Here is a 14646-nt window from a genome sequence, read left to right on the forward strand (position 1 = left end):
TTTACCTTAGGACTGAAGGATTTTTTTGGGGGGGTGATATTGGGGTTTGAACTCATGGCTTCATGCTTGCTGGGCTGGTGCTCTACCACTTGTACAACTCCACCATCCCTTTTTCGTGTCGGGTATTTTTGAGATAGGGTCTGTCTCATGAACTATTTGCCTGGGCTTTGAACCCCAATTCCTTCTGATCTCTGTTTCCTAAATAGCTAAGATAACAAGCGTGAGTCATCAGCACCAGGTGGAACAGAATTTTATGGATGGTAAACTTAGTCAGTTTTTTTTTTCTGTCTTAAGTGTAATTTGCATTTAACTCTTTTATGACTGGATCTACTAACAGATGTGTTTTTGTAAATTGCAGTTGTACAGAGAAACAGTTTAAGATTGCTTTTCTTCCTGGGTCTTTACTAAAATGTAATGTTACTAAGAGTATTTTATTGGAAAAAGAAACATTTATGCCTAAATTCAACATTTTAGTCAAAGTTATTTCAAAAAGCAATTAAGAAGAAACAAAAAAGTCAGCAAGTAGGAAAGATGTAGGAAGGTATTGAAGACATGTTTTTGGGAAAAAAAGTTAAAGGGAAAAGGAAATGCTTTTAAGCAAAAAGCGATTTTTGTACAGTAATCTTTGTTCTAAAGAATTATTCTAAACTGGAAAAAGAGGGCTAGGACAAGAAAACAGAAGGTTCAGGAAATTGTGCAAAGTGTATGAGTAGATCTTAAAGATATAGAAGTTTATATCTATGAGTAAGTTAGCTATAATTTAAAAATTACCTAAAGAATTTTCTAAGGTCAAAATTTAGTGTTCTGATGTAAAACTTGAACCTAATTCTCTGTCTATAATAACAAGGCTGTCTTAATATTGTTCTGCTCTTAGTAACACAGTTGTAAGAAAATGACTTAAAGATTCTATAGTTTATCAAGATAATTGTATGTGTTTTCCATTAATCATGTCAAGCTTCGACTACTCAGGAAACTAAACCTTAACTGAAACAGAGTTCATTTAAGTATCTGTTCATGTAAAAGTCCCTTAATGGCTGCCTTATAACTGTGGTAAAATAAACAACAATTATTTTAAGTAATTTTAACACAACTATACCTCTGTGTCTAGAAGCATGTAGAGCTGTGTGTCTAAACTCTATCTAAATATTGCACATTTACAGAGTGTAAATTCAATACATATAAGATGAACAGCTAATGCTCACTTTTATTCAAAATGCATTGCATCAAACTTTCAAATTTAAAAATGTTCAATGAAGCCTTTGGCATTTCCACTATTTGTAATCAGCAACATTCAGGAAAAAAAATCCCTGCCATTTGGGAAATGCTATTTAAAATCTGGCCTATAATTATTTGCCTTAACCAAATGGATTATTATACATATGAGAAGCACTTGTACCTTGCGAAATAAGACTATTATTTGGGGTCACTGGCACTGTCCCCCTAACTTGTGAGAGAGCTAAAGTTTTGACTTTTGTTAGTGCTGTACACCTATTATCTTACCTAGCCAAAGATTCTAAATTATACTCCAAGGGAAAAAGGTAAGTTATAACAGGTACATATAACATCTGTGTAGCTGTGATGCTGATTGTTGCTGCCACCTTTATATATTACATGTATATATGTTCCCCAAATATATAAACCTTCTGAAATGCAAAGCTTAGGAAAAAACTTTGTGAAACAGGTGTCCTCCAAATTAAAACTGTTAGTGATGCTAGCCTCTTGCAGGCTTCTGACTATGCATTCCTAATTGTAATAAGGAAAGCTTAAAGATGCTGATGTAAGGCTTTCAATCATTATTCTAAAATGCTGTATGCATTTCCTTATCTCCAACCAATTAATCCTTTATGTAGCCTTACCAAGAGGTACAAAATCATCTTATTTGGACTTCAGTAACTTTTGATGTTCTTTTATTGACTGAATCTTGAAGGCAAATCAAACTAGATTAGATTGAAAAATGTAGACATTGATGTAGATCTTACCATTTTATTTTTTATTTTTGAGTAGGAAAGGTAAAGATTTATTAGATGCCATTAAAAGGAAAAAAAATGGCAGGCAGCTAGACAAGGGAGATAGCACCTGATTTTATCATTTTAAATATGGATATCACTATATGTTTGCATCTCATTTTCTTGTGCCATACTGAAGCAACACAATTGCTCTAAAAGGTCAAACTATTCAAATAAATATGAATTGGGACAATACCATTTCATTTTTGTTAAGTAAAAGATCTGGTTAGATTAGAATCATCCCACTCATTTCCAAATAAAATAAATGCACACATCAGGCTTTCTTTGGGGGTGGGGTGGGGTGCAGGATTGGGGTTTGAACTCAGAGCTTCACACTTGCAAAGCAGGTACTCTGCCACTTGAGGTACACCTCTGGTCCATTTGCTCTAGTTATTTTGGAGGTGAGGGTCTCTCTAGCTTTGAGACTGATCTTGAACTATGGCTGACCTTGAACCATGATTTCCCATCTCAGTCTCCCTAGGAGCTAGGATTACAGGTCTGAGCCATGGGTGCCCAGCTCACATCAGTTTTGTACATGCATAATAACAAGCATGTTTATATAGTTTGGAATAGAAGATGTGAAAGTAGTTTAGTCTCCATTTAGCCTAGGCACTGGATTAGCCAATGCTCTCCACTTCCTTGTTAAAGGGACAAGCTGCCAGCTTTCATTTAGTGGGTTCAGCCTACACTTCCACTCCCACTTGCTACAATGTGTATGTACTACAGTTTTTGACTGTACTGAGTTAAAAGTGTCCACCTCAGACCAATGAAGGTGATCCTGGAAATAGTCTTTATATAGATGTAGTTAAGTACTGAGACAAGATCATATTGGATGGGGTTGATCCTAAATCCAATGAGATTATCCATATAAGAACCTTTAGAGTCAGGTGCTGGTGGCTCATGCCTGTAATCCTTGCTACTGAGGAGATTAGCTGTTTGAAGCCAGGCCAGACAAATAGTTCACAAGACCCTATTTCAAAAAAACCCATCACAAAAAAGGGCTGGTGGAGGGGCTCAAAAGGTAAGAGCGTCTGCCTAGCAAGTGTGAGACCCTGAGTTCAAACCCTAGTAGTGCTCCCCCCCTCCAAAAAAAAAAAGAATCTTTAGAAAAGGACAGAGAGTCCCATACAAGAGTATGGTTATACAGGGATCCAAAATGGTGACTGGGATACAGACGCAGACTGTGTGAGCTCTGTGAGTCAGGGACCTTGCTGAGACGCTGGAGCTGGCTGAGATAAAGCACAAGGAAGAGCTGAAACTTTGGCACCCTGAACCCCTAGCCCATGGAAGACTTCTCCATGCCATGATACACTGAAAGAACAAGTGGTCCCCCATGCTGCCGCCATCTGCCAGGTCACTGCCCTGCCGGCCTGCCAGGCCTCCATCCCACAGAACAGCCTGGCTTCCACCCCATGGGCCTCCACTCTGCAGAACACATGGGCTGCTGCTTGCTGGGCCCCCAGGCCTCCACCCCGTGGACTGCCAGGCCACCGTCCCACAGACCTGTTGGACTGCTGCCTGTCCACCAGTCCACTGGCACAACAGCTCCCCCCCACCACAGGAGGGCTCCAACACCACCAGACTCTGGCTCCAAACCTGCCCAGAAGATGCAGACAAACAAGACTGGATGTTAAAGGAGTAACACCTGAACTACTAAGACTGAAATTCTACTGTTCCTGAACCAGGAATTTTTTTTCTTTTTTCTCTTTTCTTTAAGTGTTTATTTATCCTGTTCACTGTCTGATTGTCCACCATATCTCCCTGTTGATTTCTTTGGTTCTCCAATTTTTTCTTTCTTTTCCTTCTTTTTCTTTTTTCACCTTTCTTGGTTTTGTTAGTTCTACTATTGTAAGTTAGCTAATACAAAATTACACACAGACCAGGGACAGAAACAGTCCTTGGGGAATGATGGGAAGACAAAAAAAAAAAAAAAAAAAAAAAGGATGGAAACCATTCTCCCCCAAAAAATAAATTAGTACAGGATTCAGAGGGAAATGAAGAAAATGGATACCCAGATCCAGACTCCAACAAAACAAAGATAAACTACACCAAGGAACCCAACAAAGCCACAAGAACACTCTGAAAGAAGAAATCCTGCAAGTAATCAATGAGAATTTCATAGTGATGATACTAGACATGGTCAACCAAAATGTACAGGAGTTACTCAAGAAATTCTAAGACAATAACAATAAAGAACATGAGAAAGCATAAGAACAAATAAAAGAAACCATAGAAGTCCTAAATAAACACCAAAGTGAAACAGAGTACACCATAAATACAGAGATAAATGAATTAAGGTTGAAAATTGACAGTATTAAAGAGGAAGTGACCCATGATATGGAAACCTCAGAAAAAAGAATGAAACAGAAATACAAAACAAAATGGAAGGCCACTCCAGCAGACTAGAACAAACAGAAGACAGAATCTCAGAACTTGAAGATGAAATGGTAATTAAAGGAAAAACTGAAAAGCTATTGACAGACAACTCAAGTCCTGTGAAAGGAATATGCAAGAACTCACCAACTCCATCAAAAGACCAAACCTGAGGATCATGGGCATTGAAGAAGGAGAACAGGTGCAAGCAAAAGGAATTCATAATATAGTCAACAAAATAATGACAGAAAATTTCCCAAATCTAGAGAAAACTATGCCCATTCAGGTACAGGAAGCCTCCAGGACACAAACAGACTTGACCAAAATAGAACTACCCCATGACATACTATCATTAAAACAGCAAGCACAGAAAATAGAGAAAGAATATTGAAGTCTGTAAGAGATAAAAAACAAATAACATACAAAGGTAAACCCATCAAAAATCACAGCAGATTTCTCAACAGAAACCTTAAAAGCAAGAAGAGCATGGAGTGAGGTATTCTGGGCATTGAATGAAAATAACTTCAACCCTAGGATACTCTACCCAACAAAACTATCATTCAAAATAGATGGAGCAATAAAAGTCTTCCATGATGAGCAGAAAATAAAACAAGCCACTACTACAAAAGATTCTTCAAGGAATTCTGCACACAGAAAGTGAAAGCAAACAAAACCATGAAAGGGCAGGCAGCACCAAACCACAGAAGAAAAGGCAAGAAAGTAGAGAGTACCATTGATTCAGCTGCACACAACCAAACCCTTAGACAACTAAGACAACCAAATGACAGGAATCACCACATACCTATCAATATTAACACTGAATGTTAATAGACTTAATTCCCCCATCAAAAGACACTGTTTGGCAAACTGGATTAAAAAGGAAGATCCCACAATCTGTTGCTTACAGGAGACCCATCTCATTGACAGAAACAAGCACTGGCTGAGGGTGAAAGGCTGGAAGAAGATCTACCAAGCTGATGGCCCCTGAAAACAGGCAGGGGTAGCAATAGTTATCTTGGACAAAGTAGACTTCAAAGTTACATTGATCAAATGAGATAAAGAAGGACACTCCATACTAATAAAAGGGGAAATACACAAAAAGGAAATAACAATTATCAATTTATATGCACCCAATGTCAATGCACACAATTTCATCAAACATACTTTGAAGGACCTACAAACATATATAAAGTCCTACACAGTGATAGTGGGAGACTTTAATACCCCCCTATCACCAATAGATAGGTCATTCAAACAAAACATCAATAAAGAAATTCTAGAACTAAATCATATCATAGATCAAATAGACCTAGCTGATAGCTACAGAATATTTCATCCAACTTCTGCACAATATACATTCTTCTCAGCAGCCCATGGAACCTGCTCCAAAGTTGATCATATCTTAGGGCACAAAGCAAACCTAAGTGAATATAAGAAAATAGAAATAATCCCACAATGCATTAAAACTAGAAATCAACAACAAAAACAATAGTAAAAAACATGCAAACGATTGGAAACTCAACAACACATTGCTCAATGATCAATGGGTCATTGATGAAATAAAAGAGGAAATTAAAACGTTCCTGAAAGTTAATGAAAATGAAAACATGACCTACCGGAACCTATGGGACACAGCAAAGGCAGTCCTAAGAGAAAAGTTTATAGCCATGAGTGCATGTATTAAAAGATCAGAAAGATCTCAAATCAATGACCTAATGCCACATCTCAAACGCCTAGAAAAACAAGAACAAGCAAGTCCCAAAACAAGCAGAAGGAGAGAAATAATAAAAATAAGGGCTGAAATCAATGAAATACAAGCAAACAACAGCAACAACAACAACAAAAAAAACACACACACAAAGAATCAATAAAACCAAAAGCTGGTTCTTTGAAAAAATAAATGAGATTGACAAACTCCTGGCAAACCTGACTAAAATGAGGAGAGAAAAAACCCAAATCAGTAAAATCAGAAATGCAAAAGGGGAGATAACAATAACCACCACGGAAATCCAGGAAATCACCAGAGTCTACTTTGAGAACCTGTATTCTAGTAAATTAGAAAGTCTTGAAGAAGTGGACAGATTTCTAGATACTTACGACCATCCAAAACTGAACCAAGAGGATATTAATCACCTGAATAGATCTATAACACAAAATGAAATTGAAGCAGCAATCAAGAGTCTCCCCAAAAAGAAAAGTCCAGGACCTGATGGATTCTCTGCTGAATTCTATCAGATGTTTAAAGAAGAACTAATATCAACCCTCCTTAAACTGTTCCATGAAATAGAAGGGGAAGGAACACTGCCTAACTCATTTTATGAAGCCAATATTATTCTCAACCCAAAACCAGACAAAGACACCTCCAAAAAAGGAGAACTATAAGCCAATTTCCTTAATGAACATCAATGTAAAAATCCTCAATAAAATAATGGCAAACTGAATCCAACAACACATCAGAAAAATCATCCACCATGACCAAGTTGGCTTCATCCTAGGGATGCAGGGGTTGTTCCACATATGCAAATCAATAAATGTAATACAGCATATTAATAGAAGCAAGGACAAGAACCACTTGATCATCTCAATAGATACAGAAAAAGCCTTTGACAAGATCCAACACCACTTCATGATAAAAGCTCTAAGAAAACTAGGAATAGAAGGAATGTACCTCAACATTATAAAAGCTATATATGACAAACTTACAGCCAACATCAAACTTAATGGTGAAAAACTGAAACAATTTCCCCTAAAATCAGGAATGAGACAAGGGTGCCCACTATCCCCACTCCTATTCAACATAGTACTGGAATTCCTAGCCAGAGCAATTAGGCACGAAGAAGAAATAAAAGGAATACAAATAGGTAAAGAAACCATCAAAATATCCCTATTTGCAGATTATATGATCTTATACTTTAAAGACCCAAAAAACTCTACCCAAAAACTCCTAGATACCATAAACAGCTATAGCAAGGTGGCAGGATACAAAATCAACGTACAAAAGTCGTTAGCTTTTCTATACACCAACAATGAACAAATTGAGAAGGAATATATGGAAACAATTCCATTTACAATAGCCTCAAAAAAATCAAATACATAGGAGTAAACTTAACAAAGGATGTGAATGACCTCTACAAGGAGAACTACAAACCCCTGAAGAAAGACATTGAGGAAGACTACAGAAAATGGAAAGATCTCCCATGTTCATGGATTGGTAGAATCAACATAGTAAAAATGGCTATACTACCGAAAGCAATCTACATGTTTACTGCAATTCCCATCAAAATCCCAATGACTTTCATTACAGAGATTGAAAAATCTTCCCTAAAGTTCATTTGGAAACACAAGAGACTGCTAGTAGCCGAGGCAATACTCAGCAAAAAAGAGCAATGCAGGAGGTATCACAATACCCGCCTTCAAACTATATTACAAAGCAATAACAATAAAAACAGCACGGTACTGGCACAAAAACAGACATGAAGACCAGTGGAACAGAATAGAGGACCCAGATATGAAGCCACACAACTACGCCCATCTTATTTTTGACAAACGTGCTAAAAATATACGAAGGAGAAAAGACAGCCTCTTCAACAAATGTTGCTGGGAAAAGTGGTTATCTGTCTGCAAGGAACTGAAACTAGATCCATGTCTATTACCTTGTACTAGTATCAACTCAAAATGGATCAAAGACCTTAATATCAGACCTGACACTCTGAAGTTAGTACAGGAAAGAGCAGGGAATACCCTGGATTTTAATAGGTATAGGCAAGGACTTCCTCAATAGAACCCCAGCAGTCCAGCAACTAAGAGAAAGGATGGACAAATAGGACTTCATAAAATTAAAAAGCTTCTGCACAGCAAAAGAAATGGTCTCTAAATTGAAGAGACCACCCACAGAGTGGGAGAAAATATTTGCCAGCTACACATCAGACAAAGGACTGATAACCAGAATATATAGGGAACTTAAAAAACTAAACTCTCCCAAAATCAATGAGCCAATAAAGAAATGGGCAAGTGAACTAAACAGAACTTTCTCAAAAGAAGAAATTCAAATGGCCAAAAAACACATGAAAAAATGCTCACCATCTCTAGCCATAAAGGAAATGCAAATCACAACCACACTAAGATTCCACCTCACCCCTGTTAGAATAGCTATCATCAAAAATACCCTTAACAACAGGTGTTGGCGAGGATGTGGGGAAAAAGGAACCCTTGTACACTGCTGGTGGGAATGCAAGCTAGTGCAACCAGTCTGAAAAAAATTTGGAGTGTTCTTAAAAATCTAAACATAGATCTGCCCTATAATCCAGCAATCCACTCCTGGGGATATACCCAAAGGAAGGTAACACAGGCTACTCCAAAGGCACCTGCACACACATGTTTACTGCAGCACTATTCACAATAGTCAAGTTATGGAAAAATAGCCAAGATGCCCCACTACTGACGAATGGATCAAGAAAATGTGGTATTTATACATGATGGAATTTTACTCAGCCAAGAAGAATGAAATCCTATCATTCGCAAGTAAATGGATGGAACTAGAGAACATCATTCTGAGGGAGGTTAGCCAGGCTCAGAAGACCAAAAATTGTTATGTTCTCCCTCATATGTGGACATTAGATCAAGGGCAAACACAACAAGGGGATTGGACTTCGATCACATGATAAAGCGAGAGCACACAAGGGAGGAGTGAGGATAGGTAAGACACCCAAAAAACTAGATAGCGTTTGTTGCCCTCAATGCAGAGAAACTAATGCAGGTATTTTAAAGCAACAGTGGCCAATAGGAGAAGGGGACCAGGAACTAGAGAAAAGGTTAGATCAAGAAGAATTAACCTAGAAGGTAACACCCACGCACAGGAAATCAATGTGAGTCAATGCTCTGTATAGCTATCCTTATCTCAACCAGCAAAAACCCTTGCTCCTTCCTATTATTGCTTATACTCTCCCTTCAACAAAATTAGAGATAAGGGCAAAATGGTTTGGGCATGGTGGGGTAGGGAGAGGGCAGGGTAGGTAAGGGAGGGGGCGGGGGGAAAAGGGGAGAAATGACCCAAACAATGTATGCACATGTGAATAAATGAATTAAAAAATTAAAAAAAAGAAAGGAAAAGGAGTAGGGTCATGCTAGTAGAAGTCCAGGAATGCCTGATACCACCAGAAGCTGAAACTGAAAGGTGCAAGGAAGAACCAGAAGGATCTTCCCTGGAGCTTTAAGAGGAAGTATGGTCCTGCTGACAACTTGGTTTTGAAGAGAATAAGTTTCTGACTTTTTTTTTTTTTTGGTGGCACTGGCGTTTGAACTTAGACACTTGTGCTTGCTAGGCAGGCACTCTACTACTTGAGCCAAGTCCCCAGCCCTTTTTGCTCTAGCTTATCTTTAGATAGGGTCCTGTGTTTTTGCCTGTGCAGCCATGGACCAGGATCTTCCTATCTCTGCCTCTCTAGTACCTGGGATTCTGTACAGATGTGTACTATGATGCCCACCTTGTTTGTCAAGATAGGGTCTTACCAACTTTTTTCTCCAATTTTCCTCGAATGGCAATTCTCCTATCTCCTCCTTCTAAGTAGTTGGGATTACAGTAATGAGCCACCACACTCAGCTTAAGTTGCTGATTTTAAGCCACCCCGTTTATGTTACTTTGTTATAGCAGCCCTAGGAAACTAATAGTTGTTAAATTGATTATGCCAGTTGAACACATTCTTATTGTCATGATTATGTAAGCTGATGATGAGTGTAGAGATGTGGCTTCTGTGAAAGTGAAGGTGAATACTTTGCAAAGACTAGAAAAAAGTGTGCTGACTTTAAACATTAAAAACAATTTAAAAAGGCTATTTGTTAAGTATGGGCAAAACAGTACTAAAACGATTGGGGAGGAAGTATAACAAAAATTTGTAAGAATTCTGCTGCTCTGATTCACAGCCATGTAACAAAGCACATGTGATTTGTAGCAGAAAGACAACTAGAAAACGTCTATCAGCAGACCTACAATGGAAGCAGCTATGCTAACCAGTGCACAAGCAATGCCGTCTATGTGGATGCATACTGAAGTTAGAAAAGGCCTGGGTCCAATGGGAAATCATTGGCCAATGAAGAATGTTTATGTTAAAATGTTGGAGAATATGTGTGTATCCAGTTGTGGAAACCTGCTTTATATCACATTTTAGATTAACCAAACTAAGAGTCTCAGACAAAAGGGCTTCGGTACTATTAGAATGCAAACTGGCAATGCCTAATGCTGATTAACTTTAAATACCTGGTTTATACCTTGCAGGTTCCTTCAATGGCCTTTGCTCTACCGAGACAGATGATTCCAGGTGATAATTTTCTGCTGATCAAATTTCTTCTTACAAGGTCACTCCTGTTCAGTCTCAGATTTTCCCTGGATGAAATCCTGGGTATGTATTGCTGGAAGAGGTGTGTGCCCTATTACATGCAGTCCCTGATTGCCCAAAATACAACTCGTTCTTTGACTCCGTTATCAATAACATCATTTTGTTGAAATTTGAAAAGAAGCATGTGCCCTACTTTTTACCCTTATGCTTATACCTGTTTTTTTTTCCCTCCCTCCTTTTTTCCTTCCTTCCTTTCCAGGTTTTGCTATGTAACCCAGGGAGGCCTTGAACTTGTGATCTTCTTGATTCAGCCCCCCTAGTAACTGGATTACAGGCATGCACCAATATGCTCATCTTTTTGCTTTACTTTGTAAGTGTTCTGGACAGACGCTCTAGCAGTCAGCTCTGGGTCTTGCCAGGCCTTTGAAGACACTTCACAATGCATTTTCTACCCTCTCCTACATATCTATACATTATGTTGGAGAGACATAAAATGATGCTCCTGAAAATAATTTATTACTAAAATATATCTAATACACTAATGATAATGATTCATTTATTTCTGCTCTAATTGCCCTTGTAAATGCAGAAGTACAGATATGCTAAATACAGTGAATTATTTTTATTTATTTAGCAGTACTGGGGCTTGAACTCAGGGCCTACATCTTGAGCCACTCCCCAGCCCACCCCCTCTTTGTGATGGGTTTTTTTGAGATAAGGTACTGGGAACTATTTGTCCAGGCTGGCTTTGAGCCTCCTGATCTCTGCATCCTGAGAAGCTAGGATTACAGGCACGAGCCACCGGCACCCAGGTTGAATTATTTCTTTTTCAGAAGATAATGCTATTTATTTTTTTCTAAAAAATAAATTAAAGCACTAACTATATTACCAATTAAAGTGAAATTTAAAAACTAGCATGCTCTCTCTTTCAAAATAATAGCAAAAACACTAAGGGTCAAATAAATTAATGGCTGAAAAGTATTAACTCAACAAAATTATATTCTATTAAAATAGTTTATTGCAATATTTATTGTACTCAAAATCATTACAAAGTAAGTTATTAAAATTATTTATATACAAATGGATAAAACCATGTAATTAATAGTAGCTGTAGGTAAATGTCAATACAATTTTAGTCTACAAATCAATATATAGTTTTCTAAGGCTTGTTAACAAAACCTTAGAAAATACTGCAAAGGAATGGTGAAGAAAAAATAGCAAAGAAAAAATAGCTGATAATAGTTGTTACAGTTCACTGATTTTCATCAGAAGAGAAGTCTTTCATCAAGGTGTATTTGTGGCAAATAACTGATTCTTTTGAAGGGTAACTGGAGAAAAGTCTTATTTACTTCTGCCTACTCTAGCGTATAGGCAAGTTTAGATTAATTGAATAGTATATTTTTGAAACTTCACAAATCCTTATACCTATTTCCCAAACAGGGTTTTCCTCAGTATTAATGTCAAAGTACACTACATTTCATATCCTATCTATATCTATATCATATATATATCTCAATGATATATACATGTATTATGTATATATATATAGGATATGAAAGTGTCTATGTCAGTTTTTAGTTAGTTTGGATCAGACAGACATAATGTAACAAACTAAACAATTCTGTTATTTGTACTGTGTGTACATTTAGATATGCCAGCAAAAATTGGACCATTGATGAATTAAAAAAATACATTAAGATGCTAAATAAATCTACTTCATTATGAAATAAAGACTTTGATTACGAATATATTTTTATTAGGCATTTTGGTAACAAATTGTAGGTATAGTTGCTTTATTCAATGTATTTTTAATGTAAATAAATCCCACTGTAGTTTTTCAATGTATTTTTAACATAAATAAATGTCACTGTAGTTTTTCTTGAAGGAAAAATCATTTCTCCAGTTGCTGAGGGGTACTAAAAGCTTCGTATACATTAGCAGCAAAGTCTTTCACTTGCTCCATCATCAACAGATCCTAGTAAAGAAGACAATATAACATTAGTTTGTAAAAATTGTAGGGAATTTGACTTCATTTTTGCAATCAAGTAAAGACTTTAACTGTAAGTTTTGTGGAACTTAAGGCCAAGAAGAAAACTATTTCAGGAAATTAATATGTTTTCTTGTGATAGATTCTAGGAAAAATGTATTGTTTAGCTTCTTATATGAAAGATGGTGCTGTAAGTATTCAAGTGTGACTTAGAAAAATCGTCTTCATATGGATTTTTGTGTATATCAGATGCTAGATAAGTTTCTATTGAATAAATGATTACAATGCTAAAGCTACAAGGCTACCGGTTTCTTTTGCTGGAAACTGACATAGCATGGTTGAGCTATATCACTTTCTACAATATTTAATGTATGATTTACATAGCTGCAGTATGCAATAGTTTATATACACAAACAACACTTACAGACTTCAGTGCAAAGGTTCTTAACCTCCTCCAAAAGATTTGTGAATATAAAGACAAGGGGAAAGATTACCTTTTTATTTTCCACTAACCTCTAACTGACATCTAACATTTTATTTAAATATGAACATAGGCAACAAACTGCAATGGTATTAAGCAGGACATGTGAATTTGTCTTCAAGAGAAACTATAAGACCTTTTTATATCACATGACTGTTGTGGAAATTATAACTCCCATTACATTTTGTCACATAATGTATACAGAAGCAATATTGCTATATCATAAAATTTGATTTTAAATGTATTTTGAAAACTGTATATATTGGTTTCCTTTAAAAATTATGTGAAAGTGAACTTAATTTAAAAAATTTATGTTTTACTATCTGCATGTGTAGACATAATCTGAGAAGGGGTCTATCCACAGGCTTTACTGAACAATGAAAACGTCCATGACATAGCTGAAAGCCTTTGTAAGCATCAGAGACATGGGAAGTGAACTTGGCCCTTGTGTTTTCTCAGGTCAGAAAAGCCAAGTAAACTTTGTAACAAAGTCCTGATACCAATCAGTTCATGGCTAAATTCTCTCATCAGAGAATAGGATGATTTCAGTATTCAGTATGGCTGTTCAATGACACAGTTTTCTACCAATGTTTCTTCAACCAGGATTTATGGACATGCTTTTAGAGGCCCAACACTTGAGGGGAAATTTTATGCTTTGATTTCTATGAAAATCTAAAGGAAAATTCACACACACTGGATCATTTGGAAGATAAAAGTATAACCTAGTGTTGTCCCTGAATTCCAGGCATGCGTTCGTATTTATGCTTATGTTCTTTGGAATAATGAAATCACTAGCCATCAGCTATATTTAAACAGGTGGTTTTTTTTTCTTTGTAGTTCAGATTCTATTTAATGATAAATGTATTTTGTTTCTTAAGACAGTCTCTCACTGTGTAGCCCAGGCTGAACTTGAACTTGCAATCTCCTGCCTCAACTTCCTGAGTAACTGGGACTAGAGGTGTTCCACTGTGCCCTGCTTGTGTTTTGAATTTTGAGTTACAAAAAAGCATTAAGCTTACGGAGTTTACATATATCATTTTGTAGATGCAAATATTCCAAAATCTAACAAAAATCTGAAATCCAAAACACTCTGGTCACAAGCATTTAGGTAAAAGATACTCAATCTGTGTGTAGCCCTTTGCAGTTTGCCAACCCTGTTCTAGAGCATTCCTGTAAGAGGATATCCTAGATCCCTCTGTGACTGAAGTAGTACAGTAATTCCAAAGGATGAATTTCAAATAAATTAACATTCTAACCAAGGCTCAGGCTTTACAAAAGACAAAGGGAAATAATAGAGCATATGACAATATTCTAGACTAGAAGACCATTTTGTATTTGAATTCAGAGAAATGACGGTTTAAAAAACTGATGGAAGCTTTGTCCATCAATGGTCTAGAATATAAATTTAATTAACATTTGATCACACTAAAAATTTATTATGCATGAATGTCAGTAGTGTTTTTACTA

At 36.7% G+C, this 14646-nt stretch overlaps 1 protein-coding gene and 1 long non-coding RNA gene across 4 annotated transcripts in view; one reads left to right on the plus strand and one right to left on the minus strand.

Annotated features, from left to right (window-relative positions):
• Positions 1-10654: 10654 nt before the first annotated feature.
• LOC141423226 (uncharacterized) lies at positions 10655-12587 on the plus strand. The gene is made up of 2 exons (XR_012447917.1): positions 10655-10774; positions 10971-12587. It is a non-coding gene; the product is annotated as an uncharacterized lncRNA (long non-coding RNA).
• Pex3 (peroxisomal biogenesis factor 3) overlaps positions 12500-14646 on the minus strand; it is a 47808-nt gene continuing 45661 nt past the window's right edge. For all 3 annotated transcript variants that reach the window (XM_020163640.2, XM_074072918.1, XM_020163639.2), the window contains one exon: positions 12500-12686. In XM_020163640.2, coding sequence (XP_020019229.1) covers positions 12603-12686 — 84 coding nt within the window. In that variant the 3' untranslated portion in view covers positions 12500-12602. The remainder of the gene's footprint in view (positions 12687-14646) is intronic.

Source organism: Castor canadensis, chromosome 1, assembly GCF_047511655.1.
Source record: "Castor canadensis chromosome 1, mCasCan1.hap1v2, whole genome shotgun sequence".
Lineage (NCBI taxonomy): Eukaryota > Metazoa > Chordata > Mammalia > Rodentia > Castoridae > Castor > Castor canadensis.